Raw genomic sequence first — 25420 nt, forward strand, 5'->3', positions numbered from 1 at the left:
AGCAGCTCAGTGGGCACGTTGCTGAGGCAAGAATTTGACATTTTACTCTGGCTTCTATATTGGCACAAGCTGTTACATGTTGGGCACTGCAGGCAGCTTTGGAGCCGAAAAGGAAAGAAAGAGCTAATGAGGAAGAGTGCTGAAAGCCAAAAAAACAGCAGCCAGCAGTAAAATCTTTAAGGCACAGACACAGACTGAAAGGATCAATCAACAGAAATAACAAAAATACAATTTCATCCATTGATGTTCTTGTTTAATGGGCACCTCATCTGCTGTGTGCCTGATGTCTTTGATGAATTATGTAACAATGAAAGAACAACTTTAAATATTTTATTGAAAAGTATATCAGTCCAGATCTGCCACACTATAAAACAATTAAGTCAGAAAAACTTTTCAGCCAAGCATTGATATAATGAGTAGCTACAGAACAACACACACACAAGCATGCTATAAAATATTACATTAAAAGTAGGACTTTGTAGGTGGCTCAACTTAAATGAGAGTTGGGAATAATTTAGAGACAAAATAAACAAGTACTGTAAATGTTAATGGATTTGTGATACCTGCTCTATGTCTGGGAGGTTTAGGTGGTACATTTAGTCACTTTTATAAGGAAAATTTTGTGCTTTAAAATAAATATTTTCTTTTATTTTAGGCTGTTATGGAACAACTTATCAAATGCTAATGTGATAGGAATGAAGTTTCTTTATGCCAATGATGGCTCTTCTGATGCTGCTTATCTGATGTCTATGTCCACTCCCTAGAATCTGTTTTGTCTTGAGTGAAAACAAAGGCATTTAGCCGTGTATGTAAATGAAGCTTTCAACAAGCTGGCAACTGTGGCTCCTTGGTCTAATTATCAGCCATGCCCTTACAAGTGTGGTGTATAACAGCCCTCTCACAGAATGGAATTCATTCCAGTGCAAGGCCCACCCACCACGTCAGCCCTGCGCCATGACATTGGCAAAGCCCTGCTGTGTATACAAAGCAGTGGGTCCCCACTGGCTGCATATGGAGGGTATGGCAGGGTAGGGCAGAGAGGCTGAATCCACAATTGTCGGAGCTGGTGATCAGGCACCAGTGCACTGGAGACAGAGAGACTGCAGCCAATTTCCCCCAGCCCGTAGATAAAGGCAACGGTGGCACATATGCTTAACTACAGCATCTTCCGCAGTGTCCACACAACATGGCCAAGTGAAGCTTGATTACTCAGTTATTTTAGAGCAATCAGGAAGTTCATGCATGTGAGAGTACATCATACAGTGGTGTATAAACCATGGCAGAGCTAACTGGACAGGACCAGTGTATCAGCCAGTGTATCAGCAGAGGGCAGTGCTGGTGGCCAAAAAGTCCTGCATAGCTTGACTGCAACCATCTATTGCATGTAGACTAAAAGGACCGACAGAAAGAAGGGAACAAATTATGGTGGGGGAAGGGAGGTGCAGGACCTTCCATCCCCCAGTCACTTCAGTCCTCCCCAGGGCCTAAACTGTGACTGCAGTAAGAAGTTCAAACTCTCTTAAGCACTATACTTAGGCTCAGCTAGCACATCAGAAGTTTGCCGTGCCAGGTGGACTGGGTAGGCCCTCCCACCTTCACTTGCAGCCCAATGTTTTCTCAAACGTTGTTTTTGTCCAAGCGAGTAGCTGAAAACCCTAATCATTCAGCAGCTAGTGAAAACGCCCTAGTTAGCCAGTGCTGCCATCTCTGGGGATTTTTATCAAAAGTTTCACAGTGTGCATTACCCCAGCTTTTATTTAAGAAAAAGTAAGTTTCTAGCTCTCGAAGTTGTGGATTAAAAATCATGACCCCCTAAAGGCTCAAACATGAGAAGGCAAAAAGAGACCCAAATATGCTATTATTTTAAAAAACGCTGATGATTTTTAAGTCAGTCTCACGATGTTTTGGGGGGGAAGGACATAGAGTCACGGTTTTTTGGCCAATTGGCATTGGCAATGCTGCAAAACAAAAATGATTATTGTTTTCTGAAATGCCCAGTATGATAAAAGTTTAAATCTATTCAAAATAGTTTCCCATTCTTTGTTAATTATAGATGGGCAGTGCCCTCCTTATAGTTAAGGCTGAGATGAGCTTGCTATTTAACAGACATTTTTTATAATTGTTCTAAAATCCACACGCACACTCAGATTGTCTTGAAAATTTCTGTGTGACATCAGAGGCTGGAGTAAGGGTAGTTGCTTAGATTTGGAGTCACAATAATGGAGGACAGTTTGGCATCTAGATGCCACCGTCACAGGCACCCAGAAATAAAAGGAAGAGCAGTACAAATCCTATGGAAAGGATAATTTTTTGGACAAAGTTAGCCACCTTTCTCCAGCTCACAGAATATCTGTAAACAATTTCCTCAAATTCATTTGTTGCTCAAAAAGAGTCAACACATTTTTTTAAACTTTGGCTGGCTCACAGACTGAATTTGCTACATTGCTGGTCAGTTCTAATTGTTCAGATTGGGCAGATAGTACAGGTTATTTTCCCTGATTGGACAAGCATGCCAGCACACCCAGCAAGAAGTGGATGATGCATATGAAACCAACCTAAAATTCGACTCTTGGGAATACAACAGGCCTGCACCTTTGAAATTTGCTTCTGGGGTGAAATTCATCCTTGAGCAGAGAGCCAGCACAAGGCATCTGCAATATAAAAGCCACTATTCTGTGGCCACACATGGGTCTTAAGTGATACTTAGGACTTGTGCTGGGCTGAATTTCAATTTGAAATCAAACACTAAAGTAACTTCATGTAAAAAGACTAACTAATATTCAAATAGAAAACTTCCAACCCAAACCAACAGAAAATGAAAGTATTAAGTCATCCAATTTCTCATTATTTTTCTCCCATATCTTTGTAAAAAACAAAACAAAACAGATTCATGCCAATCTTTTAAACGGCAGACTAGAAGTTGCATTAAACATACATTTCTGAAAATATTACAAGAAAACTCACAGAGTTGTAATGTCTATAATCTACAGCATATTGTGCTGGAGTGTCTACAAAAAAAGACATATAAAAGCCTATTTAAATTACTTCAAACTCTGGGACGTGTCTTCATGAAGGATGCAAATAAAAGTCACGTTCATCTTTTTTTCCTACAAAAAAACAACAACAAACATATTAAAAAGATGAACTCCGCAAGAAGGCGAAAGCTCATAGTCTTTGTATTTACTAGGAGGCATGGGGGTTAACTACATCTTGTCTATCATTGATGCAACTGGCAGGCTGTAAAAGAAATATATTCACATAGAACGCTGCAGTTGGATATAAATTCCCTAGCTAGCACCGCAAGGCATCCATCCAGACCCCACAATCTAGAGTAGGTGCTAGGAAGATACCAATTTTTCAGACTTTAGGAGGTGCATGCATGCTGTTGTAGTGAATGCCACGGGTTAATAGAAGCAAACAAGCCAGAATTCTCTCTGCCCAAAGGCCTGGGGTGTTCAGGATGGAGGGAAGCTGGAGCATACCAGGAGGAGTGGTAGATATGCTGGAGGGCAGGGATAGGATACAGAGGGACCTAGACAAATTGGAGGACTAGGCCAAAAGAAATCTGATGAGGTTCAATAAGGATAAGTGCAGGGTCCTGCACTTAGGACGGAAGAACCCAATGCACAGCTACAGAGTAGGGACCGAATGGCTAGGCAGCAGTTCTGCGGAAAAGGACCTAGGGGTGACAGTGGACGAGAAGCTGGATATGAGTCAGCAGTGTGCCCTTGTTGCCAAGAAGGCCAATGGCATTTTGGGATGTAGAAGTAGGGGCATAGCAAGCAGATCGAGGGACGTGATCGTTCCCCTCTATTCGACACTGGTGAGGCCTCATCTGGAGTACTGTGTCCAGTTTTGGGTCCCACACTACAAGAAGGATGTGGATAAATTGGAGAGACTCCAGCGAAGGGCAACAAAAATGATTAGGGGTCTGGAACACATGACTTATGAGGAGAGGCTGAGGGAACTGGGATTGTTTAGTCTGCGGAAGAGAAGAATGAGGGGGGATTTGATAGCTGCTTTCAACTACCTGAGAGGTGGTTCCAGAGAGGATGGTTCTGGACTATTCTCAGTGGTAGAAGAGGACAGGACAAGGAGTAATGGTCTCAAGTTGTAGTGGGGGAGGTTTAGGTTGGATATTAGGAAAAACTTTTTCATTAGGAGGGTGGTGAAACACTGGAATGCGTTGCCTAGGGAGGTGGTGGAATCTCCTTCCTTAGAAGTTTTTAAGGTCAGGCTTGACAAAGCCCTGGCTGGGATGATTTAACTGGGGATTGGTCCTGCTTTGAGCAGGGGGTTGGACTAGATGACCTCCTGAGGTCCCTTCCAACCCTGATATTCTATGATTCTATGATTCATACCAGCCCAGCCATTGTGCAGCTGTTGCTTCAGCTCCTCACAATCTTTTAAGGGAAGCAGGTCAACAGAGCCTCACCCTTGCCCCACCCTTTTCTGCTATCGTGGATGTAGCTCTGGAGTGCACATGTGGTGCAGACGACCTGTCCCTTGCTGTGTAGTGCTACACAGCCCTTTATACCATGCATGCCTTTGGATTGGGGACGGTCAGAGACTGGATCTTGCCCCTTAGCACATTTGATGGCAATCTCCACAGGTCCGTGCCATTCTGATCCCAAGTGCTCCTCTCAGTACCTTGTGGGTGCTTGGCTTTCGCAGCATTCACTACTGGATGCTGCAGAGGAGTTATAATGCCTTGTTCTGGCTTCTGGAATGCTGTAATTAGGTTGTGTACTTTCCGGAACAATCGTCTGTGGACCCCAGGTGCAGTCTGCAAAGTGAGAGATCAACAAATTACCCAAACAACAGGCTACAGGGGAACACCACTACCCAGGAGGTGTTATATAACAGCATTGTTTCCACAAATGTAAAAACATCAGCAAGAAGAGAAGTCCGTTCTCAGAGCCAACTTAGATTTGTTGGAGCTGTCCTCTCTCCTCTCCCTTTCCCAGGAGCATAGCCAGCCATTTGAAAGGTATGATTTGGTACTAGCTAAGCTTGTTCTCTGCACTGCATGCCCACTGGCTCTACCTACTGCCACAATCTCACAGGGCAGCCATGCAGATCAGCTGCATCCCTAACGTACCTCCAGTAATTTCAGGGGGGGGTACAACAGGGAGGGCATTGACCCATTACATTCACTAAAATGGCCACTGCAGTTAGACAGAGCTATCTGTTAATAACCATCCTGATAAATAAAACCTTGGCAGTCAATACAGATGAGATCCTGTGGTGCTTACTGGGCAAATCTCCCACTGATGTTAATTAAAATTTTGCTGAAATAAAAACTGCAGGAACAGACTAAGAAATGTTGATTTTTAAAAAATCCTAGGAGTATTAGAGTGATTCCTGATACATCTGTGAGATCTTCTATTGTACAGGAAGAGTGAAAGGAAATAGCTAGATACGATGACACTAGACAAGGACAGCAAGTAAGCATAGCCCTCAGTCTAGCAAGGTCGTTGTGATCTTGGTTTCACACTGTGAAAGTGACGGGACTTCAGCACCATCAAGCTCTCTTCTGGTGGTTCCTGGAATTGGCAATGAGGTGGTAGAGGAAGGGCAAGAGTCTGAGAGGGCCTGTTCTTCACTCAAGATAAGTACACAACTGCCATTGAAGTATTGCTACAGTCAGGACAATGACTCTAAAAAGACACCATGCGGGGAATTCCATATTTATCCTCTGTCAAGGACTTCCTTTGCTCACTTTACAAAGCAAAAGGCCACGAAGAAAATTGACCTCCAGCTGTAATACGAGCTCCAGCTGGGGTCAGGAAAAACAAGCTCCCCTTTTGTGCCTTCAGCAGCAATAACAATTACACAGACAATTCTCCAGTGCTACTGGTAGAAGTTTCATCACACTGAGAGCTCACTTCAGCCCTCCAATCTGCCACCTCTGAGTCCTGCTAGTGATCCTATTTTAGTCTCCAGCTCATTAATCTCATTTCCCAGGCTCTTAAAAGCATCACCATGGGCAGTCAGCATACCATGATGTTCATTAAGTTATTGATAGAGAATGCCTATGCTATGGTTCCAGCTCACTGGTAATGTGCTCCAGAGGAAGACCTAGCACCCATGATGATGTTCCTCTGACTGTAAATATTAACATGGATCCAGCCCGCTTATAAAAGTTTTCTGGAGTGTTTGGTTCCTTTTTGCGCATCTGTTAACTAGTCACATCTCTCATTTCTTTGTATCAAGGGGCTCTGCAAACTGTTACCTGGTTTTATTCAAATCACTTTGTCTATCCTTCTCAATTAATCTTTGCAGATGCCCATCACAGCATATCTCTATCTTCAAGGGCTTTTACTAGACATCTAAAGCAACTTTTAAATGATTCGTCACATCCCTTTTGCAACTCTGGCTGGGCCTGAAAACTCTCCTCACCCAGCCTTTTGGGGGAAAGCAGTTGTGGTACTCGCCACTTATACTCCCACGGAGGTGGGGTGGAAGGACAGGGCAGCACAGGAAGGCATTCTCAGCATCAGCAAGAGTAAACCTGATCCTACAAACCTCCAGTGGGCGAAATCCTTGCTCCACTGAACATAATGGAAGGTTTGCTACTGACTTTGTGGGGACCCGGATTTGAGGGTCAGTACTTTGAAATGGTCTCTTGTGAGGCTTTGCTCTTGGTTCTTTCAAACCTCAGCAAGAGAGAAGAGAACGGAGGCAGCTGGGTAGGGGCCAAATGCTGTAGTGAGTAAGACAAATTCAATGAGGGCAGAGTTTAGCCTGCCATGTCTACTCAGCACCCATTTCTCTAATGATTTGAGGGAGCACCCAGGATCTCCAGTTGCCAGAGGGGAGGATCCAACACCATGAGTGTTCCTCCTCATTGCTGCTGCTGGAGGAGCATGCTGTCTGGTGCCGCCTTGATAGCTCCCTTTCTACTACCACAGGGAGAGATGAAGCTAGCTAGGGAATTGCTTCACCCCATTCCCCAATGAAGGCTTTGCTTTGCCGGTGCTCCAGCCTGATCCTGCCAAAAATGTACTGGTACTGTCCATCCTTCCGCAGTGTGCACGGCACCACCCTGTCCCTCAGCAATTTCTGCTCTTTCACCCATGAGTTCCAACAGCTCATGAAAGTACCAGTTTCCTTTCAGGAAAAGGAACAGAATGAGGTAAAGTTTGCCTTGGCCTAGATCCCATACACCCTCTTCCCCTGAGGCCAGTGGATTTGTACATGCGGTAAGCCAGGCCAGCATCTGGTTTATTGAATTAACTCTTACCACCTCAGATTTGGGGCTTAGCAAGTCTCCCTGTTTTGGAACAAATAACTGTTTGCTCATGGTCTGTATTTCAGATCCAATACTAGGGCCTTCCCCTATGCCCCACCACAGGCAAAACGCCCACTGAAGCCAATGCAAGCATGTAGAGTCAAGTCCCTGTATTTAAACACAGGTGGAGCATGGGGCTTGTTTTAGCTCTTTGCACAGTGATGAGAAAGTAATTTTTTTTTTTAAATCAGGAATGGGTGTGAAGCACATTCAGCTCCAGGGTTTGGTCCTAACTGACATCAGAATCTGGTCCAGGTGTTTCCAGTGCAGAACAACAATTCTGCTCTAATTTTGCCAGCAGAATTAACCCTGTTAAATTATATTTTAACGTTTGTAAATCAGTATTCATTTATGTGCAAACTGAAAGCTAATTATGAATTAATATGCTGACTACATCCAAAGAACAAGAAGTTCTGAAAATAAATAAGGATTAGTATTCACATGAACCTAAATTATGCCTTGAACTTAAATCACTGTTGTTATTGCACCTACTGCTACACCAGTCCTTGTACTATTGATAAATACAATCTGTCAAGAAATTAAGTTAAAAACATTGTAAATCATAAGGAATTGCTTTGAATATTTTGGTATTAATGGCATGTTTGGCAGAAGAGAAATTAATATTGACTGTGCCTGTCAAAATATGAAAACACAATATTTCTGCCATTTAAAATGCTGCAAAATAGTGCACTGGTGCATTCTGTAACAGCTGAACTGTAACAGAATGAATTTGTGCATTCAAAATTGTCAGACTTGGCACCAGTGATGGGCTCACTTGAGACCGATTAAATTACATGAGAATCAGATATTGCAGAAACGTGAATAATCCGGATGTATTTCCTGAAATCAATACCTATGCTCAGTTGTGGGAACTTTTAGAAGAGAAGGAGCAATACATACCTCGGCACTCCAGGAACCTGTATCTGTCTTGGACACTCTGTAGGTATAAACATAACCCTTATATCTGTGAAAGAATCAACATGTATTTATTAGTCATGTCTATCGTCCGGTTTAGTATACAGTTGCTCTATAATGCTGGAATTAGCTCATTTGATAAGCTCCTTTCCTTAGCAATAAATTAGTCGATGTAGCCTATATTTAGAAATGAAAAATTTGGACCCAGATCAGCAAGCTATGTTTGAATCCCAAGAATTGCACTGAATTAGGACTTGGAGGAGGGGGGCGTTGTTTGATCCATCTCTGTCTGCAAGATCTACAGTTTCTCCATATTAAAAACCATGAAACCTGCGTAAATGTTTTAACTTTCCATCAGTGACCTTTTGCACGCTTATTTATGTATCGGACACACTTCGTGTGGAATTAGAACAGAATACGTATCATTACTAGATGACGATTCTGCTAAGTGATTTTTTTTTTAAACTGCAAATGTTCCCAGGTGCTATGCCATGGATGTATTTTATTTAGAAATCTAAAACCACAATATCAAGGCAATTTAGAGTTTGTCTAGCTAATGCATTCCTAACCCTCAAAGGTCTGCCTTTGCACTTCCATCCTGGACTGTTCCAAGGTCATTGTCTCCTGGAAACACTGATCACTTTATGAGATCATGAAATCTTCCATCTATTTTAGACACAGTTTCCATTCAGGGACCTCTGAAAATAGACATCAACTGATGTCTGGAGTCAATCATGCTAGAAGGAGCCCAGTACTTTACATGATCTTGTATATATAAGCCAAGGTTCAAAGATGTGACTTAAAAGCAGAGTGACAGATGTCAGTGACATGCTACATGTGTAAACTACTTGCTGTGCAAAGTTAAAGTAAATGGTAACAGATCAGACCGGTGGTGTTTTACACCCATTGTGCAAAGTTGGAAATGACTATACAAGATGCAGGGCAATGGAGAATCAGGCCCAAGGCATTCAGAAAATGAAATAAATTTACAATAATCTGGCATTTCCACCAAGACATTATGCATTATTAACTATTCCAGCATTAGCCATTTTTCAGAAAACGGGTACATATTACATCTCTTTCCAATTATACACAATATCACAGTAGTTATTACCAAATAATAGAAGTCATAAATGACACAGCTACATGAACACATTTGCTTATGCGCCATGTCATGTGTCACTGCAACTCAATCACTGATTTCTGAAAATCCATTTTGATAACCTCAGAAATGTTTCTAGTTATTGGAAGTAATTTACCAAAATAGGAAGTCATTAATAACTGTTTTGATTTGTCCACATTAATACCCCTTGGACTGTAACGTTGCACAGCTGTGAATGCATACGCACGGCGCAAAGCAGTGGCAAATCAGGTTCATTGGGCCAGATCATTTGCTGGTGCAGACTGATGAAGCTACGCTGACGTCAGTGCCTTTGAAGATGAGGCTCTGGCCCATTGTGTCTATGCTGAATTGCATGTTGAACCGCACCTTTCTCTAGATCGTCCCAGAAAACAACTCTTATTCAAGGTCTTTGTCTCAACTAAATGAATTATAGCACTTTTGATACCTGTTTTCTTAACGATTATAATCTTATCGTAAAACTTTCTGTTAAACAGCAGGAACTTCATTACCACTTTAAAGCACGTTCTACCTTCAGTTTGCCCACAACCTGATTTTGATGAGCTGAGTTCCCCCTCACCGTTGCGTGGCAGCAGCCCCCAGATGTTTTAAACAAAGGTTCACGATTTAACCTGTCTCACATTAATGTTTAGGGTCAGGCAGACAGGCTGCTTGTTTTTAAAGTTGTGAGTGTGTAACACAGCTCCCATCCACTCTCTCCTTTCCCCGCCCACGCACCTAGGTACCCTATGCCAGTAAAACCAGATATAAGGTACACGTAGGCAGTCTTTTAGCACGCTGAATGAGGTGTTTCCCCAGTAGCTGTCAGCTCAGTTTTCTCTCGCTAAATCAGCTCAGGCTGGAACTACTCTTAGTTTGACAGGCTCAGGCATATCCTGTCTCTTACACAATGTATCCTTGTAGGCAAATGAGCTACATGCCATCAGATCAAAACCTGCACTCTTGTCTCAGGACTAGGGCAAGTCCCTGATACAGAAAAACTCCTGGCGGGAGGACACAGGTGAGGGAGAGAGCCAGCTCTTGGGGTTCTCTCATGGAGCTTCCTCCCAATTTTTCCCTTTGGGGTGGTGTTTGACCCCATGTCCCATGGAAGAGTCAGGAGAAGGGCACTCCACACGGGGTTCCTATGCACTGGCCTTGCTCTGGGGACCCCTGCAACTCTGCCTTAGCTCCCTGACGGGACAGCACCAACAGAACTGAGCAGTCAGGGATGCCTCAGCCAGCAGGTGGCTCCCCTGTGCAAAAAGCATTTTCTGCAGGGTTGGTGCGGGAGACCCTGTGAACCCTCCTAGTCATCCAACCCTCCAGGCCCTCAGCCTGCCCCGCTCCTGTCTCTAAAATGGCACAAGTGAAAAGCCCAGGTCTGAACATCCCTGAAGTTTAGGCGTTGTGAAATCTGGATCCACATTGCAACACTCTCAACAAAGTGATGACTGGAGCATTGACTGTTGTACTCAGTGGGCCTGATTCACCCCTGCAATTCCCCAGTTTTATGCTGGTGAAACTCCATGGAATGAAGTATGGAGCAGCACCATGGTAAACCAAGGTCACTTGCCCAGCTTCTTGATCAGCGACAAAAGACGTTATAACTTCTAATTGCTCATGAGATGGCTTAGAAAATAATTCTGGCTAAAAGTACCGTGCTGGATATTGCTTGTAGAAAAGGAGATAGCTAGTTAACATCCCATCTCACATTAGATAGATCGATAGATATAAAATCTGTCGAACAAAAGGTCTCTTTGATTCCTGCTGAAAGCAGTTTCTACTTTGATACCATAAATAGGAAAACTCTGTCAAGGGGAAAGCGTAGAAAAGTTTCTACTACAGAAACTATACTTTGCTTTATATGATGTGTTTTTGCCTTTATAGAGTATGCCCCCCAAAGAGCTGCAAATGCCTTTCGCGCAGATGATACACTGAGACAGCATCTGCCTACCTAGCCTCCCCCTCCTCCCTTTTCAGCTGTGTTCAAACGTGTTACAGCCACATTTACTTTAACAGGTGAATAATTGCAATCTTCTGCACTGTTGAAATAGCTGGAGGATATTAGCCATTTGCTGCAATTTATAATTTAACCATGACATTTTAACAGCATGGTATGTTTTGAAATAATTGCCAAATGTTTTGTACCTTGGTTGGGAAATTTTATTCAACTAAAGTTTATTCATTTTTAGGCCCAAAATTCAACTGAAAAGAGCAAACTCAGCAATAAATTACATTAAATGCTGTCTCCTTAAATATAGCTCTGTCCAGAATTATTTGAGTTTGCAGTATCAATTCCTATGAACTGGCAGGCTATTTAGATATTAACACGTCACCTTGGAATCCATAACCTATGATTTAGGCCAAGCTGGTAGTACTGCATGTAGCTAAGCTTGCCCTCCCTTCCTACAGTATATCCCTGTTTTCAATTACTTATGACTTCACCAGATTTTAACCATTCAAACTGATGTTCCATGTTGGGTATCTGCCTCAAGCTAAATTTTTTGGGGACGTTTTGCCAAAAAAAGGTTCAGCTGTTCCTGAGAATGCAATCAGGGAAAAATACATTGTTTGGGCCAGGTTAAAAAAAAAAATCTTATAACCATTTTGTTAGGTGACTCGAGTGCCTCCATCCATTGAATTTGATGGGAGGATTAGCTTTGTTTCAAGAATGTGCCTTTTGCTGACCCCAGGGGAAACCACCTACCTTTGGCCAGGTTATAAGCCTTTGAAAAATTGCAGTTCACACGTGCTCAGTCGAGACTTGTTTGTTTGGCTGCTAAATTCTCACAATTCTATATACACTGAGTATGCTCCATCTTGGGGATACAGGGCTGAGCAGGCTTTTCACTGCATTTGCTGCACGCAGCTGCTGTGGTCCATGTGATGCTGGACACCGAAACTAAGAAGTGGAAGACTGTCTCTCCTGTAACCTCTGTGCTGCCCATTAGGACCCCGGCAGCAGGGAAGAGGATGTTGTCTGATTGTAATGAGGAGGGAACAAGAGCCAGATGGGGAAGATGGTGGAGGAGTAGACAGACAAGGAGCCTGTGGGAGGGGAGCCTAAGACTGGGAGACGGTAGCTTGGACCTGGGAGTTGACAGGGGTTGGGGGAAAACCAGACGTAGGAGCAGCTGAAGGTGTAGGGAGGGAAGATAGATTGGTTAGGCAAGGAAACTGAGGTCAGAGGAAACAGGGGTAGGGGAAGACTGGGACTGGGATGAGGTGACAGGGAAAAGAGACATGACTGGGATAGGAACAGAAAGGGTCAGACTTGTGGGGAAACTAGGCAGAAGGAGTTGTGACCTCTAGGTCATAATCCCTCCAGAACAGACTGGAACCCAAGATTTCTCTGGTCTTGGCAAATATCTGTGAAGCTCTTAGGCAAAGAGTGTGCCTATAGCGCAGGTCCATATAGACAATAACAACCTACTACGGCTACCAGCTACTCCATTCGCTCAGGTGCCAGAAGTCTGTGTGGCGGATCTAAGGATTTCCTCCTGCTGATGACTCGTGTGAGTGTCCGTATAATGATGGATTTTTTTTTCAGTTTGCTTTTTTAAGAACCTAAACAATTTCACACACAAAAAAACCTGTGCGAAACGAACATTAAAGTTGCAAAGTCAAGCACTCAAAAGTTAGGCAGTGCCAGAATTAAGGCTGTTTGTGCGATTTTAATTCGGCCCCTCTGTGCATATTATGATTAAGGCTGTGCTTTTGGCACAGAGGTCATGATGTTCACAGTCACTGAGAATTTTAATAAAATCTGCAGCTATCGCAGCAGTGGCTCCTGTGGGCCCAGCTCCTCACTCAAGGCATTGCAACCTGGCCCACATGGTTGCAATGCCACTTAGGTTTGGAGATGGAGGGGACAGATGCGCTGAACGCACTCAGCTGCAAATGAAGTCAATGGAAGCTGTGCTATAAACATATAAAGTCCTATATAATGCTAAATACCCTAAAAAATCTGAGCTGACGTATCTCAAATTGGGCACCAAAAGCTAGTGGATACTTTTGGCCTTAATGTTTTTGTGCCTCAAATTCCCATTTACAAAAAAGGGATAATATCATCTCCTCATTTCATGTGTGTGTGCTGAAGATGAATTAATGCATGCGTGTGATGGACTCAGATAATATAATGATGAGTGCCATCGAAAAGCCCATGTTCAAATTAATAAGTCTGTCTTCAGAGCAGAGTTTGAATAGCATGCAATAAATAAGGCTTGGGGGCCACACCCTGAACCATGAAAAGAAAAGAAAATATTGAAGAGCTGCTGATTCAATGAGCATTGCCTGCCCTGTGCAATGAATTAGGCAGGGATACTGTGTAAAAATATGTGAGCATGTAATTAAAGACTGTGTCATAATGCATATGCACAAGGTTGCATGGTCAAACTTATGAGTTCTTGACGTTGCATCCTTAGCATGGTTTAAGGATGTAATAAGGTGTATGTCTGTAAGTAGGTTACTGGGAGTAATTTACTCATGGAGAGGCCAGAATGAGGTGTAAGTTAAATTAGGGGGGGAAGGCCTAAGTTAGCTTACACTTCCTTCCTGGAAGTTGCTTTTGCTGGTTGACCATTCTCTTTTCTGGCCCCTTGACTTATACGTTACTCCAGTTTAGACTCTCTAACCCAGTCTTACCGACATGTAATTTAAACCACCTTGCACATAACCTCTAACTTGATTATGTACCTTCAACTCAGTAACATATAGCATTGCCAGACGTCCGGTTTTCGACTAGAATGCCCAGTCGAAAAGGGACCCTGGTGGCTCCGGTCGGCACTGCCAACTGGGCCAATAAAAGTCCTGTTGTCGGCACAATGGGGAGCCGGGGCTACGGCAGGGTCCTGACCTAGGTCCGCCTGACCTAGGTCCGCGAGGCTCCAGGAAGGGGCCACCAGGTCCTTGCAGCCCTGAGGCACGTGGGTGGCCAGGGGCTCCGTGCACTGCCCCCACCCCCAGTGCCAGCTCCATAGCTCCCATTGGCCGGGAACTGTGACCAATGGGAGCTGCGGGGACAACACCTGCAGGCACGGGGGCAGCGCGCGGAGCTTCCTGCAGGGACCTGGCAGACACTTCCTGGAAGTCACAATTAACTCAAAAATATTAATCATGCTTAAAAAAATTAATTGTGATTCATTTCACTATTAAAATATAGAGTACCATGCTGATCACGCTTATTTAAAAAAATGCATTAATTAAAATTGTGACTGAACTCCTTGGAGGAGAATTGTACGTCTCCTGCTCCATTTTACCTGCATTCTGCCATATATTTCATGTTATAGCAGTCTCGGATGATGACCCCGCACTGTACACTGTGTATTCTGTGGTGTAACTGAAATCAATATATTTTAAAATGTAGAAAACATCCACAAATATTTAAATAAATGGAATTCTATTATTGTTTAAAGTGCAATTAATCGTGATTAATTTTTTAATCGCTTGACTGCCCTAGATCAACTGAACTGTATGCTCTCCTTTTCTGGTCTGTAACCAGCTTAGGTCTGAGCATGTCACATCTTGGCAAAAAAAATTGGAGATCCTCTGACTTTACAGTTTTCTCTACAGGCTCTTGAGCCCCTCACAACATCTGAAGGCAGCATCCCTGTGACCATTGGCTTGTCATACCTTTTTCTGAGTCCAGAGCATGCATCCTAAACCTATCTGGCCCAGCCTCTGCTGCACCATTAACTAGAAAGTAGAGATTGGCCCAAACCAAAACCTTGAATATGAATTTCTTCAAATTTGGGAAATACAGTCAGATACAAATCTATGGATTTGGTTTAGAGTCAGATCGAAAAATTAAAAGGGACTCAACTTTCTGATTCTGGCTCAGGAGCAGCCAAAATCTCACAAACCAGCATTTCTTTTGAGATTTTATCCCCAGAAGGCAGAAATCTCACAACAATGGATGATTCAGTGGATTTATTTTAGTGTGGGCCAGACTTATGAGAATTGTGATGGACCCACTGGTGTTAGTGTCACTACTGTTATAACACCATCTTTACATTTCTAGGTGTCTGTTGTTCTGCTTGATGCACCTGCATTTTTAATATTCTGTTCAGATGTAGCCTGTTACAGAGGAGAGATTACCCATGTTGTCTCAAGTACTCTTCACTTTTGTTGTTTCTCATTGAAGAAAATAGAAAATTCTTACTAACTAATCCCAAACCCTACCAGTGATTCTGCCTCAATCGTGAACCTCCAAAGTCTAGACTAGACCTAATCTGGATTTTAACTTCACTTTCTCAGCTACTCTCTCTTCTGCTGACTTGTATTGCATGGTGATTGTTAGAGTTGCGCAGGAACTGGAATTTCCATTTCCCATGAAATTCTGCGATTCTGAAATTTGTTTTTGTTACAAAGGAGAAAAAGTGTCTAATTTTTCTGCAAAATAAAATTTTTGAAAAAAATTCACTTTGGGTCAATTGAAATATTTTGTTTCAATGAAATTATTGTTTTTTTATTTTAAATATTAAAATAAAATACATTTCTCAATGCAAATGTGTTTCGCAATTAAAAATTTAAACATTCCATACCAAAAGTGAGAGAATGGAACGTTTGGACACTATCAAACTGTTTCATTTCAATGTTTTTAGTGAAATTTCATTAAGATCAACAGATTCCCAAGAAAAATTTCAGTGAAAGAACATTTTCTAAAAGAAGTGCTATCGGAAAATTTTCTACCAGCTCTCATAATTATCCAGGACTCAGAAAGCCTGTGTCTTATTGGAATGGTCACAAAAATATTTCAATTATATAAAATCCATCAAAAAATTATTCTTGACAATGATCTTCATTCCAATGAGTTGGGAAGGTTGAAATATTCACTTCAGTAGAATTTACCAATGTACTGTGAAGAATTTTCTTACACAAGAAAATGGTGAATGCTATTTACAATGCTAACCTTGAATGGAAGAAGTTTCATTGCCAAGACATTTTTGTTCTGTGACATTTTAAAATATGATGATTATTATGTGCCTTGCTATAATAAATGCAATTACTATGCAATTTCCATCAAGAATATTAAATGGAAAATAAAAGAAATGCAACGTTAAGGCTGATTCATGATCCTGAATCCACCCTCACCATGCGTAGCTGATGTGCTTACCGTACTGGAAAGTTTTGGCACAGTGACTGAACTTAAATACGCCAAGAAACTAAGATACTATGGTTATGATGATGGAACAAATAGAGAAAATTAAAGCTGATTAGACGGGAGTCAGTCTTGTCACCATTATCAGTGCTTCAAGAGCTCCAAACAGTTTTATACTCTAGCTGCTAATTATTCCCTAAAGGTTTAATGCAGTATGGTACATGAATGGTTGACTTCAAAAAAATCATTTGAAAGCACAGCATAAAAGTGATGTCATATTTAGCTTAAGCTGCCATTCTAATCAATATTTAGAGGACTGAAACAACTACTCACATTCATTTGAGACATTCTCCTACAAATTTTGAGCCGCCAAATATAAATACGGTAGGAGTATACTTAGCGTTGGCGTTACCAATTTGCACATGCAGCTACTTGTCTTTGTACAGGCATACACGTATCTGTAAGGGGGAAGGGACCATCTGCACCCACAGGTATAGTCACAAATTTTGCAGGCCCGGTTTAAAAAATAAGCCCATTCTTGTGTCCTGCATTCCCCATTGACTTCATTAGGAGCAATGTGTGCAGACAGTCTCTGTGTGTTAAAAATGTCAAACAGGATACTTAGACAGGAATCCAAGATGTCTGTGAACAGAACATGTTGCTCGCAAAGAAAGATCTTCATAAGAAAAAAATCAAGATCTAATAATAAAATCTTGTAGCGTTGTCTGCAGTATCCAACTGGTTTACCCAATGGAACTGTTTCTTTAAAAAATTCATTCATAAACATCCTAATTTTGAAGACCAGCAAGAAACATTTCAGTTTTCAACATGATCAAAAGATCATTAATTGAAATCTTTGCGCTCCTGGGCTAACGTATATGAAACATGCAGCCGTACACCTACTCTTGCAGTAATCAACGTTATTTGCTTAATAATGTTATTAAAGAAGTCATAGTGTAGGCAGGCCCAGGAGGAGCACCTCATTTTAAAATGTTGCAGAAAATTGCAAGGAGCATCGGTATTTACAAGAGCTATGGGAGACCCCAATGCAAACCAAAACCTACCTTACTGCTGTATGAACAGTTTCCCTTCATCATTGTGGTCTTAAAATATCAATGAAAGAACGTGTGTCTTTGTGATTTGCCACAGCCAGACAAAAACAGCTCTCTCTTTGAAGGCTTGTGGGCTCTTGTCAGCATACAGTGACTTAGGGCACTTCAGTCCGGGCTTGAACTGAAGGGGAACTGGAAGAAAGCAGCTCTCTATCAAAACAGAGGACTAGTACTTTTGTGGAACAGAGCAGCGGGAAAGAAAAGCTTCCTTCATAAATGTTTATCAAACAGGGTCCCAATTATCAAAGCCGCTTCAGTTATCTAAGGGATTTTAGCCTGCCACCAATAACCATGGTATCTGATCACCTTCCATGTCAATTCAATGGCAATAGCAAAATCCCTTATGAATTGTGTGGAGTCTGATTCGTCTCCCTTTCCAAGGTCATTACTCTGCTTAGAGTCAGGTTTTTATTTTAATTAGGAGGCAGTCGAGACTGACCACAGCCGTTGCTGCCTTTCTTATATTCAAAGTCAGCCAAAATGTTTAGGGAGGAAAAAGGGCATAAGGAACATTTGAAACTTTTTGGAAAGACTCTAAAGCCTTTGGGGTCATGCTGCTGTCATTACACACCCAAAACTGACTTCACATTGGCAGCGGTGTGCACAGGATCGGCCATCCATGTTTATTAGAGTTAGCTACAATATTTTCATCAAAACATTTTTCAATGACAAATGGGTTTTTGAGGAAATTTTTTGCCTGGATCAAAATTTTCTGTTTTTTCAACATTTCCCCCCCCCCCCATTTTTCCCCCTCCATACAGTAATTAGTGGAAGGTGGGGAGAGAGAGAAAGGGAAAGACTGAAAATCTTGAAATCAATTTTGTGGTTTTCATTTAATCAAAAAAAATTTGTCACTACAAAAACTTTTCAGTTCATTTCAAATTTCTCACAGAAAATATATACTTTTTGGGGGGTTGGCTCCAGTATGCATGATGACATCTCTTCATTTACTTACAGGCTTTGCTTCACCATTTCAGAAATCATTTCATAGTGACTGAATCTCCAGTAAGCGGTATACATTCTACCTAAATGCTCTCTAGGTATTCCTAGAGTAACCATCATCAGAGTTTCCGAGTGCCGATTAAAAGTTTTTTGTTAAAAACCATTATTATTAATAGTTATTAATTGCATAGTGAAAACACTGTTCTATGTGCTTTATAAGCAGGCATGAAGACACGATCACAGCCCCAAAATTTAATACAGAAATACATTATATAGTTTACTAATGGTTTGGGAGTGGGTTTTTTTTTTGTAGTGATGAACCCCAAAGTCTACACACACCTCTTTTTGGTTTTGCCAAGGCTTTATAGCATGTACTGTTGTCATTCTGGTCCTACATGCGCTATCTCCATCTGCTTGCCAGTCTAGGATTTGTTCTTTTTTTGCTATAGCAAGCATCTGCATCCAACCACGCGGTAGTCTCTGGTTCATTTTCTGCTTTCTCTCCCCTTCTGTGCAGAGCAGCTCTGCTATTTTACGGTTTTTGCCTGCTATAGTGGTCTATTGCATACACTTATCTAAATTACCATCACATTGCTAGATCATTCTGTAATTTCTTTGTATCATCCACTCTGAGAGCACTGTTTCCTAGTTTATCCTCAGACACTAATTACTGTACAGTCTACTTCTTGCACCACATTCATTATTGAAATACTGTATTAAATCGTTCTGAACCCAGTTCTCATCTCTGTGATTCTGCCACCAGATTTCCATCCATGTCAGATCATAGTTAACTAGACAATATTGTTCTAGCTACTCAGATAGATATCTCCACTAGACGGTATCAAAAGTTTTCCTAAATACTTATATTTTGGATTATAAAAGCTTTATTTATCTATAGTTTACAAGTAACTAATTTTTCATCTCACCCTTTGCTCATGCAGATGTATCCCTAAATGCAAACATGTACTTGTGGTTCGCAAATTTTGTGGACACAGTTAGGAGGCTCCTTTATAGTTTATTGCATTCCCGTTTGTCTTCAGAACCTATGAGCATCATATTAACTGTCTTAATCTATTCTTTAAAAACCTGACCTTCCTATCATTCACCTAAATAAACTGCCTTGAATACCACCAGAAACTCCGACTGATTATTTGCAGCTCCATGTCTTTGTTATATGTTCAAATATTGAATGTAGGCTAACTAGACTGATTTCCTGGATTCCCGCTTTATTGTTCATAAAGCTGGATAATACTGAACATGACTCTCCAATTACCTGCTATCCCTCACCTGTTCTGGATGACCCTACAAATGATAAGTAGCTGTTTCACCATTTCCTCTGATAGCTCTTTAAGAACGCTTGGGCTTTTATTATTTATTAGCTGGCTCCTTTCACTAGAGTCTTATCACCGCTTTTCATATCTACCCCAAATCTGCATTAGATTTTAACTCAATACACTTCTTACTCCCCTAATTTTTTGTTGTCTTGTTAAAGACTGAGGTAAAGTAGATATTAGGTGTGTCATCCCACTTGGAATTCTTTAACCTTTGTTTTCCCTTCTCATTTAGTAGGGCAAGGCAGGATGATTCTTTGTGATCAAGGCACAACAGGAGAGATAAAAAGGGAACTGGGTTGTATCTACAGTTCTGCTACAGCCTTCTTGTGTGGCCTGGGGCACTTCTTATGTGGCTCTAAGCCTCGGTTTGCCCATCTGTAAAATGATAATAATACTCACATCCTTCACAGTTTAAAAGTCAAGGCTAAATCAAGTGTTGCTGAAAAGCAACCTTTGGTGGAAAGTGTGATATAAATATTATTTTAGACATAGTAATACCCTCACTATCTTATCCTTTCTACATGGACAAAAGCCTCTTCTTAGTTCTTTTAGCTAATAATCATTTGCTTTGTCTAGATAATTTCTGATATTAACATATCTTGTTGCTGCTACCCCTTTTCCCCCTTCAATTCTTTAAAGTAGCTCTCAGTACAGACCTGTTGGCCATGCTTTGTTCGTTTAGTGGCATAGCACTTCATTGTGCACGCACAATGCTAATGCTTAGGATTCTTCAACCTTTCTGTCCTCCTTTGCTAAAAGAGCTCATACTTCTAACATTCAAATACCCCATGAATATTAAGTCCTTTGTCAGCTCATACCCATTTCAGAAGCAACTCATCAGTGCCTTCTCTCCGAGTTGGTGACCTATGACAGACACCTCGTAGGAATTCCTCCCTTTGCCCCAACTCTGTTATCCTAACTGATCAATTGTCACCATCTATTTGTATGTCATGCACTTTAAAAGTAGTTTATTCAGAAGTCAGTAGTAATACTCCCAGTGTGCAGGGCTATATTCAGCTGTAGTAAGGCTGGCAGAATCAGGCCCTGAAATGTTCGCAACCGCTCACTTTCAATATATGAATGAAAAGCATCAATATTCCTCCATATCAACCCCCAAGGGAAAGGAGGCTTTGGGCCATACTGCTATTGGGTGTATTAAAAAGGAAGACAGACAACAGGCAAAACCAAAGGAATTATTCAGCATGAACAAGAAGCACATGCAATTTACGATCCAAACAGCATGGCTTAAGTTGTTATAGCCTCCTTTTTGCTCTCCACCCATCATCGCGATCTGTTTGTCTTTGCTCACTGGTTTGTGTCCCATTTTAGAGTAAGTGCCCTATGGCAGGAACCCGTGCTTTCCTATTTCTGGAAAGGGCCAAGAACCCCTTACCCATTCCCATGCCTGAAGTCAGCGTTAAAAAGCTAAGTCCCCACAACGCTTTGGACACAGGAGTATTTGCATGTTCTGCCAGAAGACGACCATTCTAACTGGCAAATGTAATATGAGGCAGAAAACATACTGTGAACCCAGAAGTTGGTGGTCTACATCCCTGTGGAAAACCACAGGATCACCGAATTGGCTGCCCACTAGAAGGTCTCCATGCTACTGAGCCTTCACCAAATGGAGACCCATAACACTTGCAGCTGCATTCTAAGTGGCAGCTTGGCTCCCCAAGACTTAGACAAACACCAGGTAAGGGGTGTTGCTGCAGACCCTAGACTCCCGTGGTTCTCTGTACTCACAGCACACACAGACAATACACTCCTGGGACGCTCTCACTGTCTCGCAGTAAATAGCTGCCATCCATCCCTGTAGACAGCAGCAGCTTCTCCCCAGTCTCCCGGCTGATGTTCCCATGATAAACATCCATAGAATCCATTTTCTGAAGGTCAACTGAGTGGAGCCCGATAGAACCCAGCTAGCCAGAGGTGCTAGTGACGGTTACACAGCTCACTGCTGTCACTCGTCTGCTATCCAGCTGCTCACTCAATGGTTGATGTAAACAGGATGTGTTCCCACCTTGAGCTTCTCTAAAGACTTTTCATACTGACAGCCAGAGCTGCTATCACCTATAAGGCATACGTGACATTTGACAGCACTCATATGACTCACAGCTTTCAAGATAGATGTTAATAACAGGTACATGAAGCCCACAATCTCCTTAAGAAAAAGCAGTGCTCCCTTCCCCACAACCCAGAATGCACAAGCTCTGGTTAGGCTGAGAGCCACAAGGGTCTGCTAGTATTTTCAGTAAAATTTTTGTCTTTTAAGGGTTTAAAATGTTGGAAAATTGGAAAAAGTAAGGGTCAGACCTGTCCTCAATTGTCTAATCTAGGGCCCCATAGTGCAAGCATAGAGATGTGTTATCAAATGAGCAGAAACCTGAAGTTATGGCAAGGCAATCTAGCAACAAGGGACACTGTATGTTTTGCATGCGGTAGCAAAGACTTTAAGGGTAAAGAAGTTAAAACAAAGTATATGAATCACAAACGGAAGAGATTGAACCTCTAAATACATGTATTTCCATAGGGTTGAGCAGAAATGCTGAGTGATTTGCAAGTCACTGTAAGAACTAAAGCTTATCACCTGACTCTTAAACCCACTCCGAATCTATCAGTCACCAATGCCTCTCGGGCAAGTAATTTCAGCTCTCCATGGCCCCTTTACTCCAGCTCAGCCTCCATAAAGGGATTGCAAAGGTAGGTTAAGTGACCCCATGTGGAATACTCCCAGCATAGAGTGGTATCGTACTAACAGAACGGCTCTACACCCCCTCTCCATGCAGCCATAGGCATAGGGACATGCCCAGGGGGGGTGTATGTGGAAGGAAATGGGTATGACCAGAGCACTCCACACTCCAGCTCTCTGGGGCCATACAGCAGCCCACTTTTAGCCTATTAGCAAACATGCAGGTAGACCGTTCAAAGCCCTGGGGCCAAGCATATCCCTAGCCCGGCCCAGAAGTCAGGATGTGCTAAGGTGGCTTAAAGCTACTCTGAGCCCTCCCAAAGCTGCACCTTCTGCAAGGAGCAGCTCAGAAGCAGGGCTGCTGTCTCGCTTTGTACAGCTCTTACTGAAAGTGTTGTGAACCTCTTCAAGTGGAGCCCGTCTATAATAAATAAGTTAGCTGGGAGCAAGACACTGTTGTGATGGGAGCACTGGAAATGGAGATAGGAATGGTAGGAAAAGGGGCTAACCTGTTTTTCATACTTATTCATTGTGGATAATTCTGGGGGTGCAAAATCAGGGGCACCCAATTGTCAAAAATGTCTGTGAGCATTTTTTTCATCAAAGGCACCTGCCTCTAGCTCATCACAGCAAAGGTGTGCAGCTTTTCATCTGCTTTTCTTTCTTTCAAAACTAATGTTGAAAACGTAATTCACCAAATGCCACTTGTAAAGAGAGTTCCTATGAAGAGCTGAGTGCCTCCCCCCTTAACAACCATCCCAGGCTTTGGTAGATTGATGGCACTCAGCACCTTGCAGGATCAAACCTGAAAAGAGTATTATAGCTCACTTTAAACCCATGGAAATCAAGCATTTGAGCGCTAAGGCTGAAAATGCGTCATTTCAAGCCACTGCACGTCGGTATTGCAGGTGATTATTTTCATGTAGTTGTATGGTATGTGAATGCTCTTCATGTCAGAGGTGCTAATTATTTCCACTTCAAGGCAGATGATACGTTATTCCGAACGCTTCGGTAGATTAAGCTGGTGGAGCTCAGAGTAGTATATTTTAGAAACTGCATTTGACATTTGGAAATATTTTTCCCTTCAGCTGTTCAACAACAAGGTTGTCCTTCTCGTAGCTGTGAACTTCAATGCAGTGCTGATGTAACATTGTCACATGCAGCGAGTTCCCACACATCCTTCCTGACACTATTAGCAAAGCAGACATTTCAGTGTTGTAGAGAAGTGGGTAAAACAAAAGGTAGAACAAACTCAGAGACACATGCCCAGCATGTATGAAAAAATCACTTTCCTTCAGCTCCTGTGGGCTGACATGGCTTTCCTAGGTGTGTTTGCTGTTTGAAATCACTAGTATATCTGGTCAAATGATCTACCTGCCCGTTTGCTAATAGGCTAAAAATTTACTCCCTCACCTCCCTCCCACACATACACTTAAGACATTTCCATGTATGGACAAATATCTACCTATGGAAAAATTGCATTTTTATTTCCTGAAGCTGGAGGATACCACATGGCAGTACATGGGATTGCCTCATATTCCTTCATCAGCATTACTCAGCACAAGCAGCTTCTGCCTGGGGCCCATTGATGCATTCAGGGCTAAATTCATCCCAAGTTCAATGCTACCTGGGCCATCACCCTCTGGGCCCTCAGGTAGTTCTTCACACGGGCAGAAGCAATATACCTAGTATAGGGGAGCGGAGCATTCTGCTTTGGTCACATATGAGACCTATTGGGTCAGTAACTGGAGGCCTGATTTATCACTTCTCTGCTCCTGGTGCAGTCAGTCAGTAAAGAACTTCACAATGTTTGGGTGGCCAACCTGTGGCTCCGGAGCCACATGGGGCTCCTCAGAAGTGAACATGCGGCTCCTTGTCTAGGCACCAACTCCAGGGCTGGAGCTACAGGTGCCAACTTTCCAATGTGCCGGGAGGTGCTCACTGCTCAACCCCTGGCTCTGCCTCAGGCCCTGCCCCCACACCACACCTCCCCCCCCTGAGCCTCCTACACGCCACAAAACAGCTGATCGGGAGGTGCAGGCAGGGAGGGAGGGGGAGGCGCTGATCAGCGGAGCTGCCCATGGGTGGGAGGTGCTGGGAGCTCGGGGAGGGGGGGGAGCTGATGGGGGGCTGCTGACGTGTTACTGTGGCTCTTTGGCAATGTACATTGGTAAATTCTGGCTCCTTCTCAGGCTCTGGTTGGCCACCCCTGGGCTAGAGATAGGCCCAAGCCACAACATCTGCATCTGGATCCATATGTCCCCAGCCGTGTTGAGAGAATCTAGTAGGGGGGAGGGAATTGGGACTTTCTGAGAACCCATGTTCATATCTAATGCTCTAGGTCAGAGGTGGCCAACCTGAGCCTGAGAAGGAGCCGGAATTTACCAATGTACATTGCCGAAGAGCCACATAACACGTCAGCAGCCCCCCATCAGCTCCACCCCCACCCTCCCCCCGCTCCCAGCACCTCCCGCCCACCGATCAGCGCCTCCCCCTCCCTCCCCACACCTCCAGATCAGCTGTTTCGTGGCATACAGGAGGCGCTGGGGGGAGGAGCAGGGGCTCGGGGAGGGCGCGGGAGGGGGTGGAGTAGGGGCAGGGCCTGTGGCAGAGCCAGGGGTTGAGCCTGGCCCATTGGCAAGTTGGCACCTGTAGCTCCAGCCCCAGAGTCGGTGCCTAGCCAAGGAGCCGCATGTTCACCTCTGAAGAGCCGCACGTGGCTCCGGAGCCAGAGGTTGGCCACCCCTGCCCTAGGTATCTAGCTGTGGCATAGCCACAGCCTCAGTCAAGCCACCAATAGACATCCCTGGAACCCATTCACTGGTCTTCACAGCTACTACCAAGGCAGAAGGAGCTCTGCACCTGCTTACTCTCAGAGACTTAGCAGTTTCCGAGGCAAATTTGGACTT

The 25420-nt window shown here is 43.0% G+C and overlaps 1 protein-coding gene across 2 annotated transcripts; it reads right to left on the bottom strand.

Annotated features, from left to right (window-relative positions):
- Positions 1-326: 326 nt before the first annotated feature.
- On the bottom strand, positions 327-21813 carry SH2D1A (SH2 domain containing 1A). 2 transcript variants are annotated; one of them, XM_077827062.1, is made up of 4 exons: positions 21566-21813; positions 8195-8258; positions 4651-4786; positions 327-3107 (listed from the first exon to the last, which is right to left on the bottom strand). In XM_077827062.1, exons 1-4 carry the CDS (start codon positions 21700-21702, stop codon positions 3067-3069), a joined length of 378 nt encoding a protein of 125 aa, XP_077683188.1. In that variant the 5' UTR covers positions 21703-21813; the 3' UTR covers positions 327-3066. The 2 variants fall into 2 exon arrangements, with proteins under 2 accessions (XP_077683188.1, XP_077683187.1); XM_077827061.1 differs by lacking the exon at positions 327-3107 and having other exon boundaries at positions 4340-4786.
- Positions 21814-25420: the final 3607 nt, after the last annotated feature.

This window comes from Eretmochelys imbricata, chromosome 9, assembly GCF_965152235.1.
Source record: "Eretmochelys imbricata isolate rEreImb1 chromosome 9, rEreImb1.hap1, whole genome shotgun sequence".
Taxonomy (NCBI): domain Eukaryota; kingdom Metazoa; phylum Chordata; order Testudines; family Cheloniidae; genus Eretmochelys; species Eretmochelys imbricata.